We start from the raw sequence: 26,881 nt of genomic DNA, 5'->3' as shown, positions 1-26,881 counted from the left end.
GAAAAGCCCCGTGCGCGCCCCGCGCGCGCCCATTGGCCGCCGCTGGCGGGAACGCGCGGCCGGGGCGGGGCCGCCGCCGCCTCCCGGGACCGGGGGGGCCCTGGGGGGGGGAACGGGACCGGGAAAACACCCCCTGGAACCGGCACTCCCGGGGACGGCAACGGGGATCCCCCGACAGCGACCGGCCTGGCGCTCCCCGCTCTGCTGCGCGGGGGTGGTGGGGGCGAAACCCCCCAAATCCCCAAGGGCTCCATCACCCCTCAACCCCCGGGGCCGCAGGCACGGTGCCGGTTATTGTCCTAAAACAATAGGACGGTGAGCCCCAAAGGGAGAGGAGACTCCAATGACCCCCCTCTGACAGCCACCCTTCCCCGAGGTGTCTTGTCCCCCTGGGGGGCTCCAGGGCATACCCTGATGCGAATAAACCGAATAATCCGAATGATGCGAATAAACCGAATAACCAAATTCGAATAAACAGAATAAGCCAAATAATCCAAATAATCCGCGAAAGGGCTCTAACTCCCCAGGCCGTTAGCTCCAGGGGGGCTTGTGGGGCTTGTGCAGGGCCCCACTGGTGACAACGTGGCCTGGGTGACACGGCAGGGCCACGGCGTGGCCGTGTGAGCTGGCAGAGAGGGCTGTTCTGGGAGGATGTTTGTCCCTAAGACCGCTGATGCTATGAGGAAATTAAAAACGATAATATTTGCTTAGAGCAACCATTGGATGGGGGAAAGCGTGGCCAAGAGGCCCCTGAGAGAAGTCTGCTCGAAGAGAAGGATGAAAGGCCGCGGACTGGCGTGTGTGGGGGCTGCGGGAATGGCGGCGCTCAGCGCGGCCGGAACAGCCCCGCCGAGGCTGCGCCCGCCCGGCCCCGCGGACAAAGGAGCACGAGGCGCGCGGGAGGCCACGGCAAACCCCTGTTTCCCGTGTTCCCCCTCCCCTTCCCCACAGCGCTCACCTCTGCGCTAGAACATAGCAAACCAGCGGGATGTGGTGCCCTCCCGCCCCCGGGTTTGCCGGCTGCCGGAGAGGACGCGCCGGGCAGCGCCTCTCCGTGTTCCACTCCCTTCCTAGGATCCGCCATGGACCCCACTGATAAGGCACGGATCACAGGCTGGAAGCCAGCGGCCTGGATTAGCTCAGAGCCAAAGGTCTGGGGCGTGTCGAGGCACACAGGCCACGGCTCTGACCCGCGGCCTGCAGCAGCCAGGCTTCATTTCCTCCCAGGGCCGAAGGCTCTGCCTTCACAGAAAGTCATTTCTTGCCTTTGTAGATGCGCTGGAGGATTAACGTTAACCTACCACAGCACTTCCTGCCACCCGAGAGGGTTCTCGGATGTTACAGACCTGGCAGGGAGGAATTCCTTCCCGATATCCCATCCAGCCCTGCCCTCTGGCACTGGGAAGCCATTCCCTGTGTCCTTGTCCCTCCATCCCCTGTCCCCAGTCCCTCTCCAGCTCTCCTGGAGCCCCTTTAGGCCCTGCAAGGGGCTCTCAGGTCTCCCCAGAGCCTTCTCCAGGTGAACACCCTCAGCTCTCCCAGCCTGGCTCCAGAGCAGAGGGGCTCCAGCCCTGCAGCAGCTCCGGGGCCTCCTCTGGACTGGCTCCAGCAGCTCCACGTCCTTCTGACATTGGAATTCCCAGGGCTGGAGGCAGCTCTGCAGGTGGGGCTCACCAGAGACCCCCATTAGGGTCCCATCTCATGCCCCTTTAAGAACCACACACATCTCCGTGCATGTCATTCCCACAGGTCCTTCTCCCTGCACAATTCCCATCATAGCAGGTGAACATGGTTACTGTAACACACCGACTGTTCACAGAAAAGGCTCTGGCCAGTTCTGAGGAAGAAAATGTCCCTGGAACCATCAGGGGCAGAAAAGAAGCAGCCCCCACTTTCTAGAGAAACTTTGACTCATGCAGTGAATCCCCAGGCTGCAAACACCGAACGTCATCCTACACACTCTGCAGCTGGACCCCAAAATCACTTAAAATAAGGTTCAATTCTAGATCATTCTAGTAGTGGAACATTGATTTCATTAGAGGTTAAATTACTTATGCCTAAAGTTCCCTCTTCTAAAACAAGAACGCTACTCAGAACTCAGTGTCAGTGAGATAAAGACCTGGGAGCATCAGGTGTCCACAGACTGACAGAAAAAAGAACGTTGGTGGTAACTGCAGTGATAAGTTTTATTTTCCTCCCTTTTGGACTGTTTCAGGCACTTCTTTTCTTTGGAGTTCCAGCTCTGATTGAAAACACTGTTCTCCCATCTGGGAAGTGCCCCATGCTGGGAGGGAACAATGTGGATTCTGCCAGCAGGGAGACCCAGCTCAGCCTGGGGAAACTCAGAGCATTGTTGAATTCCCTGCAGAGATGCTGTTGGCAAGACAAAGTTCTAACAGTCTCCCAGCCCACGGGAACATTGGTCAAAGTGGAGTTTTGGCACAATGTCTTATGAGAAATGAAAGCCCAGGCAGGTACGTAAGAACTGATTAAAAGCTGATTAAAACAAATCTTGGATGATGAAGAAGAATTACAGTAATAGTAATGGTAATGATGACAATAATAGTAATGAAAAGGAGAGAAAGAGGAGTAAAAACCCAAGAGAAACCAGAGCTGCCCCACACAGTTGTTCACCACCCCCTGACCCAGCTCGTCCCACAGCAGCGAGAGACAGGTCCCAACCCCCCCAGTTTCTGTACTGGGCAGGATGTTCCGTGGAATGGAATATCCCTCTGGCCAGTCCAGGTCAGTTCTCCTGGCCATGCTCCCACCCAACTCCTTGTGCTCCTGCTTGCTGGCAGAGCCTGGGAAACTGGTAAGTCCTTGATTTGGAGAAAGCACAACTCAGCCACAGCTACAACATCAGTTGTTATCAACATTATTCCCATGCTAAATCCAAAACACAGCACTGGGCCAGCTACTGGGAAGAAAATTAACTCTATCCCAGCCAAAACCGGGACACAGGCACTGATATTTATGCTTTTATGTGCATAAATACATATTCCTTGCATAGCTGTTCCCAAGGACGGGTGATGATTCAGTCCTGTCACACGCAGCACAGCGAGAAACCTGCCCCCAGGTGAGGCAGTGTAGGGGTGTTCCAGCCCCCACGTGCTCTGGGATGATCCAGAGTCATGCTGCACCTGGGAAGTCACCAGATTCCATGTTCCCCCCGCTCCATGCAAAGCTCTGTGTGATGGAAGCTGAACAAGCAGCAGTTTACCGGGTAAAGCTGGCCAAACCCCAGGGCTGGGGGGTGCAAAGGAGCCCTGTGGTTCCGGGGAGGCAGGACTTGGGGTCTCAGCCACAGCCTGGGATGGAGGGGACACATTTAGCAGGCCCAGGTGACATCCCCACTCCCATCTACCAAAACCTACCAGCATTACATTACCCCACCTCACCTCTACCTCAGGCAAGAGAGCAGCAGCAGAGGGAGGAGCAGCCGGGCATGTAGAAAACCATCCTGCAGCCTGAAAAAGCAGCAGAAAGGTGAACTGGAATATTGGGAGAGCAGCCAGGAACCATCAGGCTGTTCCCTGCTGTGAGGGCAAAGTGGCTGGAACAGGAGCAGGAACCTGCCAGCACCTGTCCCTCTGGGAGGTGGCGTGAGCTGCTGGAAGGGGAGCAGGAGCAGGGAACCTGCTGGAGAGTCCTGCTGGGCTGATGCAGTGGGAGGGCAGCAGAGACCTGCAGCATGTCCTGACCCAGGAGAGCGCTCTGAAGACCTGGAGGCACCAGGAAGGTTGGTGGGCTTTGCACAGCAGTGAATGAGGATGACCCAAACCCGTCCCCTCCGTGGGCTCCTGGCAGCTCAGCCCTGCAGACTGCCCGGGCAAGCTGCTGGAAGCCCAAGGGCTGTGCTCTGCTTACCGAGGAACAGAACCAAAGCACCTCATACCCCAGCCCTGAATCATCATTCTCATCACTTCTCGTGCCTGTGGCTGCCCCAGGGAAGGTGACCATGGGGAAGGTGACAATGGCATGGTGGCAGGTTACTCATGGAGTCAATGCCCTGGGAGAGCAGCGACATGATTTCCGCTGCAGCAGATAAACATTTGCAGTGGGCAACTCCAGTGTCACGTGCAGCCTCTGGGCCCCAAAGGGACAACGCTGAGCTGTGACACACCACAGAGCAGGGAAAGGAATGGCCCCCAACACTGGGGCCTGACTCTCCAAATCCTCCACACACCTGCAGGTTTTGCACTCGACAGAAACCAGGACGGGACAAGTGAGGTGCTCGAGGCTGGAGAGGCCTCGTCCCCAGGCAGAGCCAGGCGGCAGCTGGAGGACAGCAGTGAAGCAGCAGCAGGGCTGCAGGGACAGGGGCTCCTGGCTCCCACAGGTGCAGTATGTGGGGTTCACACCTGAGGGATCCTGCCCCGGGTCTGGATGCTGCAGCTTTGCAGGGCTGCAGTTCCTGCCCGAGCACAGGGCTCCCGTGCTCCAACCAGCACAGCTCCTCTCCCTTCCACAAACGTGTTTCTCCACTTCCTCCTACGCCCTTCCCACGCCCACCAAACTCTTAGTTACGATTTTATCTCGGATTTAAATGTGTCTTTCATACAGCACTAAGGGTCACAGAAATGATTGTGCAAACCTTTGCTCTGACACTGGAATCCCCCAAATCCAGTGTCCCGAGCCTGCAGGCAGTTCTGCCACCCAGCAGGAGCAATGAGCACTGGTATTTTACCCTAATATCAAAGCCACATATTAGATATTAAACACTGCCTGGTTAATTATAATTACTGGTTATCACCTGCCACTTCTGCTCACGTTCCCCTGTCCTCCACCACAGCCACATGAAGGTGTATCATGCAGGCAGTGCTGTTTCACCCACTTAGGGCATGAAATAGAACCTGTCCCATGAGACTTTCACCATGCCACCACAACTGACCCACTGGGGCACTTCACACCCATGAACCACCTGGCAGCTGGATCACTGACATGCTACGTGAGGATGTAGCACTGGCCATGTCAGGCCAACACTCCAAAATCACAGGACCCATTTCTTGATTCCCTGTTCCTGTAAAAAACCCTACATTTCATCAACTCTTCACAGGACAGACAAGAACAACTTTTATTTCCCTTACAAACATCACAGTTGTTAAAAGCCACTGGCTTCAGTTTTAGTACAAGATATCAAACACTTCAGAACTGCATCAAAAACTTCCAAACTGGGCAGGTTTAGATACGAGATTAGGAGGGAATCCTTCCCTGTGAGGGTGGGCAGGCCCTGGCACAGGGTGCCCAGAGCAGCTGGGGCTGCCCCTGGATCCCTGGCAGTGCCCAAGGCCAGGCTGGACATTGGGGCTTGGAGCAGCCTGGGACAGTGGGAGGTGTCCCTGCCCATGGCAGGGGTGGCACTGGGTGGGATTTAAGGTCCTTCCCACCCAGACCATTCTGGGGTCCTTTGATTCTATGACAGGTTCCCAGGTGATGACAGAAAAATGAAGTTTATGTCACACTGAAAAATGCACAAGGACTGTTTCCAGCAGTGCAGGGGATCAAACAAGAGGCAAAAGCCACAATCTGTAGCTGGAGAGGCTCAGAGTGGACATTGGGACATTAATGCAATACCCAGATCCAGTGGATCCAACAGCCAGAAAGGCTGTGTGAGATCTCCATCCCTGGGAGGTTTCAAGTCTCAGCCAGATCCCAGCTCTCCAGGAGTACCTGAGCTCCAGAGGCCTTTCCAGCCAACACTCCCAGCTAAGTCAGCCTCAGGATGGGGATTCCTTCCAACCCCAAAGCTGAGGAGTGACAATTGTCCACATTTTTGTCAGCTTAACAACACATTTTTCAAAAACCATTGGCACCCCCCTGCCTGAATGGCAATACAGAAACAGAGCCAAGGTCTCCTGCATCTAGTACCCCAAAACAAGGTGACTCAATCACCTTAATAGCATTAGAAGACTCCAGATAATTTTTACCTGTGCCTCAGTTTCCTCCCCCGCTGATCTTGAAAACAGACAACAGGAAGCTTAATTGATGTTTTCAAACCAGTTTTTGAGAGCTGAAGATGAAAAGGCACAAATGGAAAAGAAAAGCATTAACTAGAGTTTTCAGTATTTGTTATAGCTGTTAAAAAGCCCTGAGCTCCCTGGAGTCCTGCATTGCTGGGGCCTCTGCAAGGATAAAAATATAAATCAACTCCTACCCTGAAATCCCAGCAAACAGGAGAAGCAGAAGGTTTCACCATCAGGTGTTTGCTGAGGGCAGGCATGGGCTGAGGTGGGAGCAGGTCTGACTCCTCGGGGAGGCACAGCAGTCCTGGTGTGGGGAGGGGGAGCTTTGCCAAAAAAACATCAGGATGATGATGATGTTTCACACCACAAACTCCACGTCCTGCTTCCCTGGGACTTCCTAATAACATCTGTGACGCCCTGCAAGGAGCAGCGCAAGGGCAGCCTCTGTCCCCCCAGCTGGGGGACAAACAGGGGCTCAGCTCCTGTCCCAGCACCTCTTCCCAAGCAGCTCCAGTGCTTGACTTCCACGAGCAGCTCTTTGCCCCCGTGTTTGCAGGAACAGCTCCCGGGATGCACAGGGGGGATTGCTGGGGTGTCTGCAGGGCCAGGGGTTGGACCGACGATCCCTGCGGGCCCCTCCCAACTCAGGGGATTCCATGACCCCAAGGCCAAAGCACCGGGGAATGGACACCCTCTGGAGATCCCCAGGGACACCCCGCCAGGTCCTTCCCTCCTGGGGGGGGACAAACAGCAGCTCCCAACACCCACCAGGGCCCCGGGGGGACCCTCACCTGCGGCCCCACCCCGCTGCCCTCCGCCCCTCCCGCTCCCGGTTGGCCAGGCCGGCCCCGCAGCGCCCGGGTTCCACCAACCCCGCAGCTGCCAATCGGCCCCGGGGTATTTAACCGGGACAACGCCCCGCGCTCCCCGTCTCGCCGGTGCCGGGCGCGGAGCAGGCAGGTAAGGCTGGGCTGCCGGGGAGGGCAAGGTGAGGGAGCTGGGGGGGGGGGGGGGGGTCTGTGACTTGTCTGGGGGCTTGGGGTGACTCCCCAGGGTTCCCCCCTGCTCTCCTGGGGGCTCCTTGCAGCCCTCGCCAGGGCAGAGGTTGGGATGGACTCGGCTCCATCCCACAGCCCTTGGCTCAGAGCTCCCCGCTGTGGGAGCTGTGTGCCACGGGGCGAGCAGGAGCTGGGTGCTGTGTCCTTGCTTTCTCTGTGCTTGGGCAGGGGGGTCTTTGCTTTCTGAGGCCAAAGGTGACATTTTCTGGTGTCGTGGTGTGTCTGCCTTGGGTAACAGCTGAGAGGCTTGGAATGAGGTGATCTTTAGGGTCCTTTCCAACCCAAACCATTGTGGGATTCAAATCCTTCCCTAAAGGCTCTTTCCTAGCTTTGAGGTGAGTCCTTGGTAACTCCATGGATCTCTGATCTGTGATTGAACAGTCTGGGGTTTAAAAGCTCTTTTTTGCTTCTTGTCTGCTGAGGATCCCGACTGGGGGGGTCCACAGGAGGTGAGTCCCCCCAGTCACCTTCACATGCACAGCCCAGGGCTGTGTGTGGATGGTGGGGACACCCCGGGTGTGCCAGGCACAGGTGATGCAGGTGACATCCTGGGCACAGGTGATGCAGGTGACCAGCCGGGCATTCCCTTCCTGTGACAGCGCTGCCAGCCCTGCCTGGGGCTGTTTCTCATGATCCTTTGGTGGAGACACGAGAACTGAGTGACAAGGGACCTCTAGCTCAGGAGCACCCTGTCCCTGCAGGGCCCTGCCAGCTTCTGGAGGGAGCTTTGGCCAACTGGATTAGCATTTCTCAAGACTAACAAGGCTTTAAATGTGGTCATGACTACCTGGAGCTGAGCATGGCTGGGAAGGATTTCAATTTCTGAAGCTGGTTCTGCTGAAAATTCCAGATGGAAATGTGTTGAGCTGCTTGCTCTGCAAGTTACAGCTTCTAGCTGAAACCAAGAGCTCTGTCCTCGTAGAAAGATTGGTAAATGGGATGTACTGAGAAGCTGTTCTAGTTAAACCTTCCTCTCCTCTTTCCTAAGATACCTCTGTTCCAAGCAGTTACTGACCATGGGGCGGCCACTGGTTGTGGTGTTTAATTTCTGCTGGAAGTGCGTGGGGAAAGCCCTGCATCCATCCACGAGCGTGGCTTTGATCCTTGAGGTTTTCTAGTGCTGCTGGTTTATCCAGAAAGGTGAGACAAGCACCTCTGCCAGCCCTCCTGAAACTACTGTCCTAAGGTCAAAGCTGGGAATCATTTGATCTTCCTCCTAAAACTAATTCTGTCCTCAGAGCATTTGCAGCCCATTCCCCACAGACATCCTGTGACACAGTTCTGCATTTTTGGGAACCGGGTATCAGTGGCAAATCTCGACAAGAATGTAAATAGGTGCTTTAACTACAATTGAATTCCTCTGCCCTGATTAGCCCTCCCTGCTCACATCTAAAGCACTAAATTTAGCTTTGTTCTCCTCAATGGTCATTAAGGAATTGCCAGTTAAGCTACTGAACCAGCCATGCTGGCTGTGGCTCAGTCTGTCTCCCAAGGTAAAAGCCCTTTGGAAGGGGGAGAAGCTTCCTGAACACGAAGAACCTACAGGACCACACACCAGCACCCTGTTCTCATGGAGCTGAGCTGCTTTCCACAGGGAAACCTTCCAACCAAGGGGAGTTAAAGAACCAGCTTGTGTGAACTGGTCACTGCCAGTGACAGAAATCAGGGAGGAGCAGGGAAGTTCCTTGCTCTTCTGCCAGGCCAGTGTGGGATGGGGCAGGGAAAAGGGAGCAGCTGGGTGGGTTTGGTGCCACGGTCCTGCTGTTTGGTGCCAGCCCTTGTTCTTCCACTGACTCCAACTGGGCAATGATCAGGAGTTCAGCTCCTGATCCCAGAAAATCTCCTGACCCTGATGCTAGAAAAGAGCACTGAAGTTTCATCATTCTGAAACCACCTGTTTCAAGAGCTTTCTCAGCAGTGACCTAATATTTGGATGTAGCAATGGTGTGAAATCATCTGATTATCACTTTCATACAATGCAAACCACAACCAAAACAAAGTGGTGCTGTTTCTGTTCCTCTGCCCACTGGAACTTCCACTCCCAACAATCCTGGCTTGGCTGTGGCTTCTCCAAAGCATTCGGAACTACCTGCCCCAGAGTTGCCAAGCACTGGGCTTTCCTGCAATCTCTGAAGTAAAACAAAGGCTGCTCAGCACTTTTGCAGGGAAAGAGAAAATAAAACTATGCTGTGGAGATTTGCCCGCACTGCAAATCCTGGCGTTGCAACATGTGGATTTCTCCCACACAGCGGAGAACAAACCTTGTTCCAACATGACTGTGCTGAAGGGTTGTCCCTGGCACAGCTGCATCCATTATTAGCACGGGATCCCTGTCCTTCAGAGGCTGATTCTAACCTTACACCAGTTTTTACATCAGCCAAGGAGTTACTCCTGAGTTATGCTAACAAGAATCCTCCCCTCTTCCTTTTGCTGCAGTGTCTCTGTGCTGGCCCTGACACCAAGGCCACCACAGTGTCAAACTCCACAGCTTGAGCTTTTTCCACCTGTCCAGAAGTAAAATAACTGAGCAGAGGGGTTGTTTGTGATGGTGTTGAAAGAGCTGTGCTTTGCCCCGAAGTCAGCCCTGCTTGGCTCCAAAGCAATAACAAACCTGCCCTAAGGCAGAGCAAGAGGGACAGGCACTGACAGCAAACCCTGTGGACTTTGGGACTTGGATTTTATATTCAGCCTTGCTTTGTTTGGAGCAGGTTTTTACAACTTCTTCCAGCCTGGTGAGGATCCATTGGTGTTTTTGCTGTGCAGATAAACTGGGGAGGGCTCCCAGAGGAGCGCTGGCTCCCAGCTTCTCACTGGAGAGGCTGGAGGAGGTGACAGCTTGTGTGACAGCTTTTGCTATAGGCACATAGCACTCAGCATCCCTGCCCTGCTCAAATCTCACTGAATTCTCACTAATTCAGTGGTTAATGCAGCAATATTTGGTGTTTTACCAAGTTACCTCTTGGTAACCAGTCCAGGGCTCACAAATGCTGGTTTCACTACTTTTCCCCATCTCTCTGTCCCTGTTTCTCAGCAAAATAAAAACTTTGCACGAGGCAAAGAACACAAGAAACGAGACAATGGGCTCTGCCACAACTCAGATGGCAAGGTTTTTTTGGGGAGAGTCTGCCAGTGAGCCTGGAGCAGTGTGTGGCTTAGAAATCCACTTTGGGAGGAATTTTGATTTGAGGGTTTTCCATTGGAAAATGTCATGGCAAATCTAAGAATAGCAACTAACTGGCACAGGAGAGAAAAGCAGACTCTGTCCTGAAGAACAAATGTGCTGAAATCTCTGCTGTGCCTGACTAAGGCTCAGAGTAATCCTGGATTTATCACCAATACTGGAGTGTCCAGATGCCGCCCGAGATCTACGCTGGGGGAGCCAACACACATTCAAAATATTGCAACATTTTATGCTTCTTCAATCCCATTATGTCATGAGAATGTCTCTGAGCCTTGGTTTCACAGGAAGTGAGATTTCCTGCCTTGCTGGTCAGTAGGATGAGAAGGCAAGTCTCCAGGTAGCCATAGAGTGCTGCAGCTGGGAAACCTGGCTCATCCTCCAGGGAAAACTCCACAGGACTTTCATGTCCTTCCCAAACTGGTTATATTGTTATATTTTCTCTCCCTTGTCCAGCTGAGGAGGGGAGCGATGGAGTGGTTTTGGTGGGTACCTGGTGTCCAGCCAAAGTCATCCCACCCCACAGAGAAAACACAAGACAGATAAAATAGTTCCCACCTATTTCTAGCCTGAACCTTCCCTGGAGCAGCTGAATGATGGATCCCAGCTTTGCTGCCCTCTGCTTTTCCCCTTTTTTGGCAGGATTTTATTTCTTTGGAGGAAATGAAGCTGTGCTCATGCTGTGATACTCTTGTTTTTCTTCCAGCTGCAGCTGAATTCAGCATGGCCTCAGGAAAGACCCCAACCCCAGACCTGCTGAAGGCTGAGGAGCAGCAGACAGTGGTAGGTGCCAGGGCAACACAGAGCAGTTAAATCATCTGCTGATGTGTGCTGATAAACCTCTGCCAGCACCCCAAAACCAGGCTGGGGGACAGAAAGATTAGCCCAATGAAGCTGTGGCCAAATCAAAACCCCCTCAGTACAGAAGGTAATTGTTTTGCTCAAGAGACCATGTTAGGGCTGGTCAAGCGATGCCAGTAGTTCTGAAACATGAGCTGTTACAGGTCCTACTTCCACATCTGGTTTGGTGCTGAAACCAGTGTGACTCAGAATTCAGGAGCCCAGAGGTCAAATTTTTTAATCCTGGCTTGTTCATTTGGTGGTGGCCTTTGGATGAGTCTCCTCAACTCTGAGTTTAAGAAGGCTGAGGAGATGGATTTGGTGGGACATTTCTGGAAAGACACACGGCTGTGTTCACCCACCAGCTCAGGCTGGGCTCTAATGTCTCTGTTTCTCCTGGGTTTAGAGTGCTGTCAATCGAGTCACCAGCCTGCCCTTGCTCAATTCTGCCTTCAACCTGGTCTCCTCTGCCTACAACCACACCAAGGAGTCCCACCCCTGCCTCAGCGGTGTCTGCAGTGTGGCTGAGACCGTGGCTGCCGTGGCCGTGGGCAGCGTGGTCGGAGGGGCACAGCCCATCCTGAGCCAGCTCGAGCCACAGAGTAAGTGCAGGGCTGGAGGGACCCCTGGGACAGAGGGACAGGCGGGGAGGGAGGTTCCTGTGCCTGTAGGGTGATCCCACCTCCCACAGCACCTTCTGCTCTAGCCCTGAGCCTCCCACTTGGCAGCTCCCAACACTGAACTTCTGGGGAATTAAACTGTTTCCAGGAGAAACAGAGTTTGATTTCTTTAGGTTACTAAGTAGTAACTCCCTGCTTGCTCTCTCTCACTCCGAATTCTGACAATCCCAACTGGTAGTAGCAGTGTCAGTCTGGGATAGAGCTCAGCCTGGTTATCCCAACACTTTTCAACCCTTTAAACCCATTGCCCTACCCACCAAGGGCAGGTGCTACACTGCAGTTGGATTACAGTCTACAGTTAGAAAGCTGGGAAGGCAAAATGGAGACTATTTGAACCTGCCAAATTTTAGGGTTTGTTCACTTTTAACAAGACACCCACACACATCCCACCCCAGAATGGTGATTTAATTTTTGGGGGCTTGTTTTCATGAGTGTGTCCTGAACTGGCCATTGTAGGGTCAAAAACCCATCCCCACATGGAAGAATAAACTGGTACCTGTTGTCTCTTCCAGTTGCCCTTGTGAATGAATATGCCTGTAAAGGTCTGGAGCAGCTGGAGGAGAACTTGCCCTTCCTGCAGCAGCCAGCAGATAAGGTAAGGAAAGGCTTTTCCTGGGGAAGCCATGGCTTGATGGAACTGTTACGGGTACAGAAGAATATGGGGAACTAAATAAAGCTCAGCAGCAGGGAAAGCTGGAGAGGTGCCCTCAGCATGTGGGAGTGAACACATCCATGTCAATATAGGTGTGCTCACTTCCCCAGCCCTCCCCCGGACTGCAAGCACAACTAACCCAAGTGGAAAAGCTTTCTCAGGGAGGGAAAACATATTTTTGGGGGGAAAAAAAAAAAAAAAATCTTTCTCTGCCTCTCCCTGGTGCAGGTAATCTCAGACACCAAACAGCTGGTGTCCACCAAGGTCACATCTGCCATGGACGCCGCCTGCGAGGCCAGGGAAGCAATGGCTGATAAAGTCACTGAAGCTGTGGACCTCACTAAAAATGTTGTTGGGGACAGTGTCAAGCTGACCAGGTCTGTGGTCACCTCCACTGTCAGCAGTGCTGTGGAGGCTGCCCAGGGGGCCAAGGAGCTGGTGACCAACAAGGTGACAGAGGCCGTGGATGTCACCAAGCACATGGTGGAGGACAGTGTTGACAGGACCAAGTCTGCTGTTGCCTCTACGATTGTCAGCGCTGTGGAGGCTGCTCAAGGGGCCAAGGAGCTGGTGACCAACAAGGTGACAGAAGCTGTGGACCTCAGTAAGCACCTTGTGGAGGACAGCGTTGACAGGACCAAGTCTGCTGTGACTTCCACCATCACTGCAGCTGTAGGGGCTGCCCAGGGGGCCAAGGACCTGGTGGCCAACAAGGTGACAGATGCTGTGGACAAGGTCACCAAAGCTGTGGATGTCACCAAGCACATGGTGGAGGACAGTGTTGACCTGACCAAGTCTGCAGTTGCTTCCACGATTGTCAACGCTGTGGAGGCTGCCCAGGGGGCCAAGGAGCTGGTGACAGACAAGGTGACCAAGGCAGTGGACCTCAGTAAGCACATCGCAGAAGACAGTGTTGACCTGACCAAGTCTGCAGTTGCTTCTACAATTGTCAACGCTGTGGAGGCTGCCCAGGGGGCCAAGGAGCTGGTGGCCAACAAGGTGACAGAGGCCGTGGATGTCACCAAGCACATGGTGGAGGACAGTGTTGACCGGACCAAGTCTGCTGTTGCTTCCACCATCACTGCAGCTGTGGGGGCTGCCCAGGGGGCCAAGGACCTGGTGGCCAACAAGGTGACCGAAGCAGTGGACCTGACCAAAGGGGCTGTTCAAGACAGCGTTGAGAAGACCAAATCTGCGGTCACCTCTACGGTCAGTACAGCTCTGGATGCTGCCTACGGCACCATCACCAGCAAGATCAACGCAGCCCTGGAGCAGGGCAGGGAGGCTCTCCAGGAGGGTGTGGAGATGACCAACTCGGTGGTGACCAACAGCATAAGCAAAGCCAAGGCAGTGAGCCAGGCAGTGGCTGGAGGTGTGGAATCTGTCCTGGGAATGTCAGAAGATCTGGTGGATCATTACCTCCCGATGACTGAGGAGGAACTAGGTAAGAAAATACTTACCTGGCGCTTGTAGATGCAAATTCGTTCCCGTGTGAGCAGAGAGCACCTGACCCAGCAAGATTCAGCTTCTACAGCAGACAGGTAGCTCTGAATTTGTCACCAAGTTGGCTGGCTGTCAACACCAAATTGCCACATGATATGGAACAGAGTTCAAGCATTTGCTGGTTGGTCCTTGCCCATCAGCCTCAAAGTAAAACACGTGGGTTTATGCTTCAACCTCTCCATCAAGTCTGCTTATGTGAAGATCGAGCAGGGACTAACCCGCATTTAACACCTGAGCAACTGCAAACCTCCTGCTTTCGCAGCAAGCTTCAGCCTCCATGTTTTCCAATGGGTGATCCGACCTCTTCCACCCCTCCCAGCTGGCAGTGGAGCCCAGCTGCAGCTCTGTTCTTGTTTCCTCCAGGTAAACTGGCCACGACGGTGCAGGGGTTTGGCGTGGCCTCCGTGGAGGAGCAGAAGCGGCAGCGGAGTTACTTTGTGCGCCTGGGCTCCCTGTCGGGCAGGGTCCGGCACCGAGCCTACCAGCACTCCCTGGCCAAGCTGCAGGGCATCAGGCACCGCACCCAGGACACCCTCTCACGACTGCAGCTGGCAATAAAACTGGTACCAACATGCTTTGCCCTTCTTCCTCCTGTCTGTAGCCTTTCCTGCCCTGCTATTCAGCTGGAAGCTCTTCCTCCGTCCCACACTAGCTCCACGTCACCTTGGATCCTTCCCTGGAGGGGAAGCACTTGTGTGCTTGCAATACAACCTTTTCCTCTCATTTTTCCCATCAGATTGAATCTGTGAAACAGGACGTTGGCCAGAAGCTACTGGAGGGGCAGGAGAAGCTCCATCAGCTGTGGGTGGACTGGAGCCTGACCCAGCCCAAAGGAAACCAAGTCAGAACTGCCTGCCAGCCAGAGGTATCCGCGGAAGGTGCATCTGAGCAGGCCCCGAGTGGCTGAGCCCCCCGAGCCCGTAACTGAGCTGTGTTTCTCCCAGCAGGTGGAATCGCGCACTCTGGCGATGCTGCGGATCATCACCCAGCAGCTCCAGCCCGCCTACGAGAGCCTCCGACGCAGCGTCCACGGCCTCCCCAGCAACATCCAGGAAGCTGTGTGTCAGGCCACTCGACACATCCACAAGCTCCACAGCTCTTTTTCCAGGGCCGTGTCCTTTCGGGACCTCTCCAGAACTACCCTGGCCCAGAGCCAGGACCATGTGGCAGAAGCCCGAAGGTCTCTCGATGTCCTCTTTGAGTATGTCACTCTCAACACCCCTCTGAACTGGATTGTGGGGCCCTTCAGGGCCATAGCTAAGGTGGCACAGGGCAGCAAAAAGCACAAGAAGAAAGAGATGAGGACTGATAGAAAATTGCCCACGTTGGAAAAGGCTCCACCATCACAGGAGGTGACAAAGGCACCTCAAGCACCAAAGGGAACCAACAGGATCTCAGAAAAATGGTGTGAAGTGCTACAGAAGCTGGAGGAGAAGGCAGGGAAGTTGGAGGAGAAGGCAGAGAAGGACACACAGGTGGCCCTGGCTAAAAAGGAGATAAAAACCAGTGCACCAGAGGAAAATCTCTGATAAATCCCAGCTCTTTTGGCCAAGGCTCCTTGACTAGAACAGCACTGATCTTTTAATTGTGCACCCACTTGTGCCACAAGTACCTCTGCTCTCTGAATTTACAGTCAGATGTAGTTGTAAAGAGATCTGATAAGCAAGGTGGGGATATTCTGAATCTTGATTTACTGGTTTTAAATCACACTGCTGTGCTGAAAGGGGAGATGGGACCTGCACTTCAGCTTTTTAACTCAGCCCAGCTGTAGTTGTGAGTGGCTAATTCTTGCTGAAACAAGTTGTGGGAGAGAAGAAGTGATCTCAACTTACTTTTAATGCTGAATTTTTTAATTTGCCCAAGCCGTGGAATCTTGAGAAGATGCTGTGCTTGACCTTTGATACCATCTCCTGCCTTCTCCATGTTTAAAAATACAAGTTCCAGACACAACTTCCATTGTGCCTGTTGTGCTTCCAGGGCTCGGCCCTGCAGCACATCTGGCACAGCTCCGGGCAAGGAGCTGCTTCTCAAGAAAAGATTTCTCTTTGTGGATCAGCCAAACATTTTTTCCTTCATGGAGAAACACTCAACAGGGTGGAGTTTTCTTTAATCATCTTTCCTAGTTCTGTGAATGACTTCAGGGATTGTGTGTGCATACCTTCATGTGTGAAACACTTCACAGCCATTAAATCAGGCAGCTTTTCCCAGGAGTTACTCTGCCATGGGATTAGGAAATCCTGTTATTAAAATAGGGGGTATTTTAATCCAGGTGCTGGTTCTTTCCCAGAAAACACTACTTTGTAATAATTTCTAATGTCACTTATTTTGGTAACTTCTGTCCTGGTATTGTCCCTGTGCCAGGGCTGGTGAGCAGACATTGGAATAAAGTGTGACCTGCGTTTAAAGATGTGTGGGTTTGTGTGTATCTAAAGCTGCCGGGCTGTGTTCCCTCACCTGAGCTGTGATGAAGCCTTGCCTTTACCAAATCTTGTCCCTGGCCAGCTCGTCTGTTCCCTGCTCTTGCTGGAGGGGAAAAATAAAATGTGTTTAGGAGGTGCCATGTTTTCCTAAGCAGAACAATGCCTTAATTATTTTGTTCCCCTAACTTCTGCCTGTGCTCCTGCGGCTCAGATACATCTGTCCATGTTTCATTCTTGTTCCTCGCCCCTGGATCCTGGGCTTTCTAGCGCTTGTCTCAATTCCAACACTGCCCCGCCGGTCCCTGCCTCGCCTGTCCCCAGCGCTCTGTGTCACCTCGGGGTGCTCAGGCCGGGGCCAGGGGCAGGGCTGGCCCTGGCTGGAGCGGGTCGGAGGCGGCTCGCCGGGGCCAGGGCCGTCCCGCCGCGCTTCCCGAGCGCGGGCCGCGCTCTCCCGGTCCCGCCCCGCTCCGCCCCGGCCGTGCCCAGCGCCCCGCGCCGCTTCCGCCTGCCCCGGGCACAGGCACCGGCCGCAGGTAGGCCGACCCCTTCCCTTGCCGGGTCATCCCTTCTCGGCTGCTCCCCTCCCTCCCCGCGGGCCCCGGGCCCGTGGTCGCGGCGCTGGGCTCGCCCCGAGCGCTGCCCCCGCCCCGGCCCCCGCTTCAACTTCCTCGGGCTCGCCCGTGTCACCCCCGCGCCCATCGGGGGACACGGGGCAGGGCTGGCAACTGGGGAGGGAGGGCAATTGGGCAACTGCAGGATTTTCATGAGAGAGGAAAACAGGAAGCTGCAGTTAGAAACTTTCCCCAGCTCAGAGTTATTTCGGGGCGTTTGCTGGGGCTGCCTTTAAATAGGGAAAGTTCCTGCAGCGGGCTCAGGCAGCGCCTGGAGCAGCGCCCCACCGGGAACCCCCTCCTCCCCTCCAGACACTCCTGTTGTTTAATTAAAATCCCATCAGAGGCCGGGGGTGAGTGCAGGGGGTCAGGGATCAGCTGTGGATGGGGATATAAAGTCTCCCAACGTCAGAAGGACGTGGAGCTGCTGGAGCCAGTCCAGAGGAGGCCCCGGAGCTGCTGCAGGGCTGGAGCCCCTCTGCCCTGGAGCCAGGCTGGGAGAGCTGGAGGTGTTCACCTGGAGAGGAGAAGGCTCTGGGGAGACCTGAGAGCCCCTTGCAAGGCCTAGAGGGGCTCCAGGAGAGCTGGAGAGGGACTGGGGACAGGGGATGGAGGGACAGGACACAGGGAATGGCTTCCCAGTGCCAGAGGGCAGGGTTAGATGGGATATTGGGAAGGAATTCTTCCCTGTGAATCTTCCCTGATAACACAGGTTATCAGCTGGAAAGGGTTTCCTCTGTCCCTATTTTATTCCTCAACTGCCATTGCAAGGAGCCTGCAAGACCTCTGGAACAAGCTGCCTGGAGGAGACACTTGGATTTACCTAAATACATCATTATTTCATCAATTATTTTAAACTAGTTATAATTAATGTGAAATTAACACAAAGAATGTGCTCTTTGCTTAATCACAGAGTTGGAATAATGCACAGAGCACTGGCACAGCTGCAAGCTTGGAACAGATGCAAAAATATTTGGGAGGTGTGAGAGAGAGCCTGGCAGCTCCAGGAGCATCCCCCAGCTCCCACATCACCCCTCTGAACACTGTCCTCTGTTCTCCTCACAGATTCCCAGCACAGAGAGGTCCCGGTTCCGAGATGAGTCCCTGAGCACCAAAGGGTTTGTGTGGTACGAGGAGCGCGACCGGGGCATCCCCAAGCCCCACAGGGAGACAACCCTTTGCCATAAGATGCTTTTCCCATCCCTGCTTCAGTCCATGGTCCAGGCCAGCAGCTGAGAGATGGCACAGAGTGCTGAGCTTCAGCCGAGCTTTGAGGACGTGTTCAACATTCTGTCCCAGGCCCCACCAGAGAAACTGCTGAGCCTCAAACTCAAACTGAAGCACTCAATCCCTGGGCCCTGCAGCAAGTTACTGCAAGCCATGGTCCTGCTCACTCTGGGGCAAGAAACCGATGCAAGAATTTGTCTGGATGCCTTGAGGGATAACCAGGCAGCCCAGTACATCCACCAGATCAAACTGGGCGCTGCAGGAGTGCGGGAAGACAGGGAGGATTTGCAGCCTCCCCAGCTGGATGCAGGTGCCGTGGCACTGCTGGCACAGGTGTACACAGTGTTGGCACAGGAAAAGCTGTGCAGTCCTGAGGCCAGGGACAAAGCCTGCCATGCCAGCAAGGACACTCAGCGGGGGACACTCAACAACATCCCAGCCGAGGAACAGGACAAACAGGGCTCTGCAGCCAGTGTGGGCTCAGGGGACAGCTTTTGGACGCTGAGATCCCATGAGGATGCGGGAGTTCCCTGCACAGCCAGTTCCAACTACGTGGTGAGGAGTTCTCCAGTGCAGATCGGAGGCAACTCAGACCTTTCAGGCCCCCAGACCTTGTGCTCTGAGGAGAGTTCCTCCCTGTCCAGCTGTTTGGAGATCAGTGCATCACCAACAGTTGCTTTTCACACCCAGCCCTCCATCCTCAAGCCTGTCCCCCAGCCCAGCCGTGCTGGACACCCCGACGGGGACGGACTGAGCCACGGCCCGCAGGAATCTAGCTGGGCCAGCACACCCAGCTCTCTCCCCAGGCAGGACACGGCTGCCCACGGGCCCCGGCCAGAGAAGGTTCTGCAGGTCAGTCCCTGTCACCCCACACTCCCCGTTCCTGAGACGCCGCTGCCCTCGGAGCCTGCCCAAAGCAGAGATGTGTCCAGCACACTGACACAGCCTCACACACAAAGAGAAAAGCAGGATGAAAAGCAGGATGAAAAGCAGGATGAAAAGCAATTATCTACTGGTATCCCTGACCCAAGGGGTGCAGTGGATACTGCTCCTGCCCACGTGTCCATAGAGGACTCCTACATTCCAGCAGGCATTCCTTGTAACTCTGCACCTGCTTCTATTTCAACCTGTTCCCTTCCTCCTCCTACTTACTCCTTCTCCTCAACTCTTCCTCCTCTTCAGGAATCTCACTCCAACGCACTATATCCCCCTCCCCTGCACTCATCCCCCTCTCCAGCCTGGCCTCCTCCTGCTCTCCCACCCATGGATCCATCAGAGCCAGATGGTGCCAAGTTCTTCACGTTTGTTGTCTTGCACGCCAGTGAAGATGAGATTGAGGCCCACCGGGTCAAGAACCTGCTGGAGAGCCTGGGGGTGTCCAATGGTGCCACACTCAGTGAGGATTTCTTCATTGCTGGCCGCAGCCACATGACTTGCTTCCAGGACGCCATGGAAAACTCTGCCTTCATGATCCTCCTGCTGACCAAGAACTTCCCGTGCAACCTGTGTCAGTTCCAGACAGACACTGCTCTGATGCAGTCCATCCTGGACCCCTCCAAGCAACACTCAGTCATCCCGTTTTTACCCAAGGTGAATGCCCTGGAGTGCAGCCGGATTCCCACGATGCTCAGTGTGCTTGTGACCCTGAAGGAGAGCTCTCCTCTCTTCTCCAGGAATGTGCACAAGACTTTTAACCCCAAGAAGATCAGGGAGAAGAAAGCCCTGTGGGACCAGATGCAGAGAAGGAAGCTCCAGGCGTGTTGGGAACGGTACCAAGCCCAGCAGAACTTGGCTGCCCTGAGCCTGGGCTCCCCTCCCTGGGTGCCTCCAGCAGCGCCACGGCCGTGGCCACCAGAGCCATCACCCCAACCCTGGTGTCCCCCTGCCCCGATGGACGCCCTGCCTGCTCAGAGCGGTCCTCCCCCTTCCCAAGCACAGCTCCCCCCAGGCCACTACAACATCGTGCCAGGCCAGGGAGGGATCCCATCCCTCATCATCCAACACGCCCGGATGGTTCAGATCGGGAACCACAACATGATGCAGGTGGAAACTGCCACACCTGGGCCCCAGGACAGCCAGGAGCAAACCAGGCACAATGTCTGACCCGGGGCAGCCGAGGTTGGAGACACAATTAATTTCAAATCCTGGATTAGAGTGATTCTGCTGGGACTGGGACTATTATTCTATGCATCAAGAGTGCCATTTTCCTGAAGCACAAAAGAAAATTCTTCATTTTTTGTTGGAAAAAAGACATGGAGATCTCTTGGAACTGTTTCTCCTTGTGCTTATGTTCAAGTAACTGAGAAAATTATTTTCCTGATTCTGTGGAGCTACTTGAAGATTTTATAAATAAATTTTAATTAATTTATTTGTGTTCGTCTGGTTCTTTCCTGTAGAATTTGAAAAGGCATAGTCAAGGATATATGGAAAATTATTCTGCATGTTGGGTAGAAGGGCTGGGAGATGCCACTGACCAAATGATTTGAGGGACAATCTGCAGGGGATGTTTTGGGAAGCTGCTTTTAAGGAAAAAGTGGGATGAAAAACCAAAAGCACTGAGCAGAGTAGTGCTCCAGGAATACGGAGTGGGAGGGGTAATTTTGCAGGAACTGTGCAAGGGATGTACCAGGCTGGTACCTACTGAGTTTTAACACCAGGAGGGCACCTGGAGCAAATCCCCCAACCCCTCACTCCTCCTGCCACGCGCTCCAGGCACAGCCATTTTCCTGATCGTCAGCAGAGGTCACCCCGAAGCCACCGAGAGACTGAAATGCGGCTGTTCCCTCCCAGAGCAGAGCCCAGAGCCAGCTCAGCTGTGCCAGGAGCAGGGCAGAGTTCGCAGACTCCTGAGGAGCCGCTCCCTGTTAAAGTGGATGCCGAGGGCCACCTGTGATCAATACAGGGAAGTGACCCCACCCCAGGTATTTCTGCAGTCCGTGTGTGCTCCGTGGCTTCCCCGGCAGGCTCCCAATGTCTGTCCCAGCAGGTTCCAGGAGGATCTGAGCCCAGGACTCCAACAGGCCATCCTGGCCCTGGGCCTGGCCCTGGCCCCTCTCAGGGCCGAACTCCAGACTGCAGTCTTTGTCCAAGAGCCACGCGAGCCCCGCAGCCAACCCCTGTATGAGACAGGTGTTACCGAGTCCTTGGACTCTGAGCTACCCCCAACTCTTCACTTCCAGCTCTCAAACAGTTTGGATTTCAACTCTGCAGGACCCAGTGACAATGGATTAACTCATCTACTCCTTCCAGAGCCAGCTGGCATCCTCCAAGTGCTCTAATTCCTTTTATTTTCCTGGTTTCTCTCCTCCTCAGCACCGCTAAGAGGTGTTGTGTTACTGCAATTCCTGTGCCCTGCAGTTGGTGCAGGACAGTCCCTCCCCTTGGGAGCACACACACATCCCTCCTTTCCCGGCTCCTCTCCTACTATAAATAAATATCATGCAAAATTAGTCAACTGGAAGCTGCTCCAGCTTGTAAACAACTTCAGCACAGCCACATCCAGCGTGCTTGGATCACACAAAGGGGAGGGAGAGCTGTGTCTGGCATATAGGAGGGTCTGCAGCCACCACAGTGGAGAAAAAACTCCTCTCTGTCCAAGATAATTAACAAAATAATCACTGAAACATTGCCCCGTTCCCCACAACTCCGTGTTTTCCCCACATGGAGCTGGCCCTACAGTCAATCAGGCCTGTTTGGTGTAATTACCCCTAAATCATGCAGTGATTTCTCCCACCCTGTAATTACTATCAACATTTAATTGCTGGGACCTCTATGTAATTACAGATTATTTATGTGTTAAAAAAAAAAAGTGAAGCCTTTTCCATCACACAGAATATTCTCCTCCTTGGGGCTGTAGCACCCGACTGCATTCCCCAACCACAAGAGCCCAGCTCAAGTTGCTCCTGCATGGAGTAACTCCCTTCCCACCTCTCTCCTGCCAGCAGCCGTGGGTGCAGATGGAATTGCACTGGCCAGCCCCTGCCTCGGTCCTGAGGCCACCTGGCTCCTTGCACCTGCCTGGCAGCTGCTCTCCCACACACCTGGAGATCACCTGCAGCACAGGAGGAAGATCTGGGGGGGAGAAGCACATCCCCAGGCTCTACAGACACTGCTTAAATGTCATTTTTAGCACAAAGGCCCCATCATTCATCAAGGCATCAAGCGTTAAAGATGGAGCAATTAACGACAGGACGAACATTCAAATATTTTATCCATCCACCCTCCCTGGGGAAGACCAAGCATTTTTGGGAATCCAGGTTCCTGTGTGTAACTAACTCCAGTACCAGTAATTTCTCTGTTTTTACCATCCCTGATGGATTTGGGGCTGGAAAACAAACTGCTGACACTGTGTCCCTCTTTCTGCTTGCTGTGCCCACTGTCCCACATGTGTAAGGTAGGTAATACCTGAGCCAACAAAGATCCTCTCACAGTTTGATTTACATCGAAATATAAGGCAAAACATATAAGAAGAGGTGTCACTTCAGTGCCAGTGTTACCCTTTTCCAGGGGAAACGTTTGCCACTGCAGCACAGATTGGTTTTTCACAGGAGTAACCATGAAATGAACCAATCACGCCTGTTAATTGCAAACACCCCGGAATTCCATACCCACAGTGTCCCATCCCTGGGAAACAACCTGAAAACAGAGGAAAAAAACTGAAAATAGAGGCTTATCAGGAAGAAGTCCAAGGCACTTGCATTCTAGCAGCCATTTTTTGTTTTATTATTTAAAGTTAAGAGCGCTCATCAGCTCACAAAGGAACAAATCCCATTCCTGCAGTTTAGTTCAGGTTTCAGCCAAAAGGAAAAAAAAAAATAGAAGGCAGCTAAACTAACTCTGCACTTTACAGCTCAATTCAAGTTAAACCTCCTCGCTTTATAAATAAATGTTATAGTTAACACTGCAAAATGTACTGGCAGATCTACATTATCTTGAAGGGGCAGAGAGCGTGGTTATTGAGGCTGATAAATACAAGTAGAGAAGCTTCAGTAGCACAGAGAGCGAGGGTGGGGCTGGGGTCTGCTCTCCCAGGTGGGGCCTTTCCCAGAGCTCCGAGGCAGCTGCTTCCCCCCTCAGCTGTGCTTCCCACCCTGCTCAGGGCCAGGGAATGAGCCAGGGGCTGCCCATCACCCCCTGCACAAGGACAAACTGCTGGAAACTCTTTGTTTTCCACCACTGAGGGTTCTGCTCATGGAGGCAAAAACCTGCCCTGAGACTACAGAGTTAAAAACAAGGTGTGTGCAGATCCTCATCAAAGGAAGGGGCTTGCCCAAACAGCAGCCAGGTGAGATTTCAAATTCCACCTTGGAAGTAGCACCATCCTCAGTGAAGTTACAAAAAAAAAAAAAAAAAGAAAGGAAAAAAAAGAAGACTCAAAAGCCCAAACCAGCTGCTAAGAACCCACTGCACAAGTTTCAGAATGGGGCAGTAACAGAGCCCAAGCAGGTGATACTAAAACCTCAGAAGGACAAGGAGGCACCTTAACCTTTCATTTCTTGCTTCTTCCTTCAGCCCCACCCTGGTGCAAACCCACCACAGACACTCACTTGCTTCCATAACCCCGTCCCAGCACCTCCACGCTACAGGTACCTCCTGGCCTAAAGGGCTTGCAAGAGCTCAGCCTTGAATTTGCAGTTTTGGCTCCCAAACCATCCACATTCACCCTTCCAGCTCAGTCCCTGCCGACCTCTGGAGCTAAAGCACGTCCAGGCTGGGAATGGAGCGAATGGGTGTGGAATGGACAAGCCAAGGGCCTGAACACCACATCAGGATTTTGTTCTTAAAGTAGTTTTTCCTCCCCATTCATAAACTACATCTATGGATGAAACTGTATAACCAGAACTGACCTTCCTCTATCTTACAGGATTGGAGAAGTCTTGCAGCATAGATAGGGCCTGGCTCTACAAGAGAAAAAACATCCCAGCTTTATGCACAATCATGGAAATCTCAGGCGTTTAACACCATTTGCTACTTGGCCAACCAAGAGAGAGACAAACCCCATCCTCAGCACACCCAGCCCTGTGCCATCCCTGGGCAGAGCACGAGCCCCTCGTGCACGCTGGGCATGGGCTGTCCCAAACCTGACGGGAGGGAGGGGAAGGGGCTAGCTGGAGGGTATTTTATTCCTCATTCACTTTCTATCTGTTGGGTGTGTGGGGTGGGAAAGGCCAGAGCACGTGGGGGATGTGTAGCTGCTCCAAAGCTGAACGCTGAGTTAATCCAGCACTAACGGGAGAGGCAGCAGGTCCCAGGGAATCTCTGTTTTCTTCCTTCTCAGGACAAGATGGTGGGATGGGGAAGGGCAGGGGCTGTGGGCTTCTGTGGGCAGAGTGCACTGGAGAGAGCTGGTACCTGCAGGTGATGAGGGACAGCCAGGAGCTCTGGAGCCTCCTCCTCCCCTGCCCTGACACACCAGCTGGGTGGTGACAGATGGGGACAAAGCTCAGCACAGCGGCAGCCCTCAGCCCCTTGGCACAGCCAGCCCGAGCCTTCCAGCTGCACAACCTCAGCGGGGTGGGATAAGCTGGGGACCGTCGGCTCTCACGCCCTAGTGCAGCTCAATGAAGGCTTCCAGCTCCTCAGGGATGAATCCCTTGTAGGGAATCTTGTGCTTGTCCAGGGCGCGAGCAGCAAGGCACTGGAGGGTGATGTAGTTGAAGGGCTGCATGGTGCTCTTGGTGAGCAGCTTCTCGTCCAGCAGCTCGTAGGCCGTCTGCTTGAAGGCGTTGGTGGCGTCCATGTGCGCCCCGGCCTCCATCAGGGCGCTCATGATCAGCGGGCAGTTGTTGCGGGCAGCCACGTGCAGGGGGGTGTTGTTGTCATAGTCCCGGCTGTCCGGGTCCGCCCCGCACTCCAGCAGCAGGTTGACCACGTGGAGCGACGGGAATTTGCCCACGGGGTAACGCCCCACCGTCGTGGTGTCCTTGTCCACGGCCATGTGCAGGAGGGTGAAGCCGTTCTTGGCGCGGGGGCTGCACTTGAGCAGGCGGTAGATGGTCTGGCGCTTCTGGTGCTCCTGCTCCGGGGTGCATTCCACCTTCTCCAGCAGGAAAACCAGGTGCAGGATGATGGCCAACGTCTTGGTGAACTGAGCCGAATCGGCCACAGGGTCCTTGCCGTGCACCAGGGCCCTCTCCACCTCCCGGACCCCTTTGCTCAGCACCCCGATGAGGTCGGAGAAGCCCAGGTGGGTGGCCAAAGTGCCTTTGGAGCGGTCTTGGAGCACGTAGGAGTAAAGCTCGGCAAAGGAAAGGAAACTGCTGGCAGTCATGGGGCTGAGGGGCTCCAGGTTGCCTTGCTGCATGTCCAGGGCGTACTTCCACAGGTTAATGCAGCGCTCAAAGTTGCCGGAGTCGGCGTAGACGGCCCCGCGGTAACGGATGTAGTAGGAAGTGTCGGGGTGGGAAGGGCCCAGGATGCGCTCCCGGATCAGCAGCGCCTGCATGCGCATCTCATCGGGGTCCGTGATCAGCGCTTCCAGCTCCTCCAGAGAGCTCACCTCCCGGGAATAGTCATAGGCCAGCACCAGCTGCCGGGGCTCGGGCTTAGGCAGGTACTTCCCGCCCTCGCAGCGCAGCTCCATCGCCCTGCGCCAGTACTTGTGGGCTCCCAACAGGTCTCGTTTCTTGTCTACAAAGGTGGCACCCAGCAGCTCCAGCGCTTCCACAGCAGCCTCTCGAGTGCAGAACACGTTCGGGACCTCGTCCTGACTGGAAGCTGAAGCACCACATCCCTCACAGCCCTCTTCACTGCAGCCCCTCTGATGGCTCCCACCTGAGGCACAGGTCCCACTCTGGCCCCCCGCGGCCTCGTCCTGCTGCAGCCCCCCCTGGATGAGGTACTCCACGATGTTGGTGTGGCCGGTGACACTGGCAGCGAGCAGAGGCGTCATGCCATAGCCGTCCTTCTCCATGCGGGCCTTGGAGCGGAGCAGCAGCTGCAGGATCTCCAGGCTGCCCGACTCGGCGCAGTCGTGCAGGGCCGTGTTTCCCTTCACGCTGCGCCGGTTCACATCGGCCCCTTTCTCCAGCAAGTACCGGGCGATCTCCCGGTGCCCTTTGTAGCAGGAAATCATCAAGCACGTGTGGCCGTGCCGGTTGGCCACCTCCAGGTCGGCCCCGCGCTCACCGACCAGGTACCGCACGATCTCCAGGTGCCCGTCGAAGCAGGCGGCCCGCAGCGGGGTGGAGTTGGTCAGCGTGGTCTGGTTCACCGAGGCGCCGTGGTCCAGCAGGCTCCGCACCACGCCCAGGTGCCCCGCAGCCGAGGCCGCCCACAGCGGCGGGGCCCCCTCGATGGTCTCGCCGTCGAAGCTGACGGAGCCGCCCTCCTCCACGCGGGCCCCGCAGTGATCCAGCAGGTACTCCACCACCTCCAGGTGCCCGTGCCGGGCCGCGATCAGCAGCGGAGTGCTGCCGGCCCCGGGGCCGCCCCCGCCGCCGGGCCCCGCCGTCAGTGCCTCCAGCTCCTCCCGGCTGCGGCTGCCCAGCAGCTTCTGCAGCAGCTTCAGCTTCCCATCGCGGGCCGCGTTGTACACGGCCGTGCGCAGGTCCATGGCGCCAGGAGCCGCCTCCAGGCCATGGGCCGGCAGCGGCGGCGCGGCCCCAGCGCGGCGCGGGACGGGCGGGGGGCGGCGGGACCCCCCTGCCCTCAGCGCAGCGGGACCTTCACCGCCCGGACCCGGCCGCCATCTCAGGCTGCGCCGCGGAACAAAATGGCGCCGCGCGGGGTGGAGCGGGACGGGCGG

General features: G+C 54.8%; 3 protein-coding genes across 4 annotated transcripts; 2 read left to right on the top strand and 1 right to left on the bottom strand.

Moving 5' to 3' along the window:
• The first annotated feature begins 6,883 nt into the window (after positions 1–6,883).
• LOC125317692 (perilipin-3-like) lies at positions 6,884–16,282 on the top strand. Of its 2 annotated transcripts, none has more exons than XM_048287618.1 (8): positions 6,884–6,926; positions 10,909–10,985; positions 11,449–11,644; positions 12,235–12,317; positions 12,603–13,818; positions 14,241–14,440; positions 14,614–14,742; positions 14,825–16,282. In XM_048287618.1, exons 2-8 carry the CDS (start codon positions 10,926–10,928, stop codon positions 15,404–15,406), a joined length of 2,466 nt encoding a protein of 821 aa, XP_048143575.1. In that variant the 5' UTR covers positions 6,884–6,926; positions 10,909–10,925; the 3' UTR covers positions 15,407–16,282. The 2 variants fall into 2 exon arrangements, with proteins under 2 accessions (XP_048143575.1, XP_048143574.1); XM_048287617.1 differs by having other exon boundaries at positions 14,822–16,282.
• A 475-nt stretch (positions 16,283–16,757) lies between these two features.
• Positions 16,758–20,503, top strand: TICAM1 (TIR domain containing adaptor molecule 1). Its single transcript, XM_048287622.1, has 2 exons — positions 16,758–16,830; positions 17,974–20,503. Exon 2 carries the CDS (start codon positions 18,148–18,150, stop codon positions 20,236–20,238), a length of 2,091 nt encoding a protein of 696 aa, XP_048143579.1. The 5' UTR covers positions 16,758–16,830; positions 17,974–18,147; the 3' UTR covers positions 20,239–20,503.
• A 2,330-nt stretch (positions 20,504–22,833) lies between these two features.
• Positions 22,834–26,830, bottom strand: FEM1A (fem-1 homolog A). The gene has a single exon (XM_048287623.1). It carries the CDS (start codon positions 26,687–26,689, stop codon positions 24,683–24,685), a length of 2,007 nt encoding a protein of 668 aa, XP_048143580.1. The 5' UTR covers positions 26,690–26,830; the 3' UTR covers positions 22,834–24,682.
• Between the last annotated feature and the right edge of the window lie 51 nt (positions 26,831–26,881).

This window comes from Corvus hawaiiensis, chromosome 28 (genome assembly GCF_020740725.1).
Source record: "Corvus hawaiiensis isolate bCorHaw1 chromosome 28, bCorHaw1.pri.cur, whole genome shotgun sequence".
NCBI classification, from domain to species: domain Eukaryota; kingdom Metazoa; phylum Chordata; class Aves; order Passeriformes; family Corvidae; genus Corvus; species Corvus hawaiiensis.
Note: the sequence above shows the minus strand (reverse complement) of the source record. Positions and strands in the feature narration are given on the sequence as shown.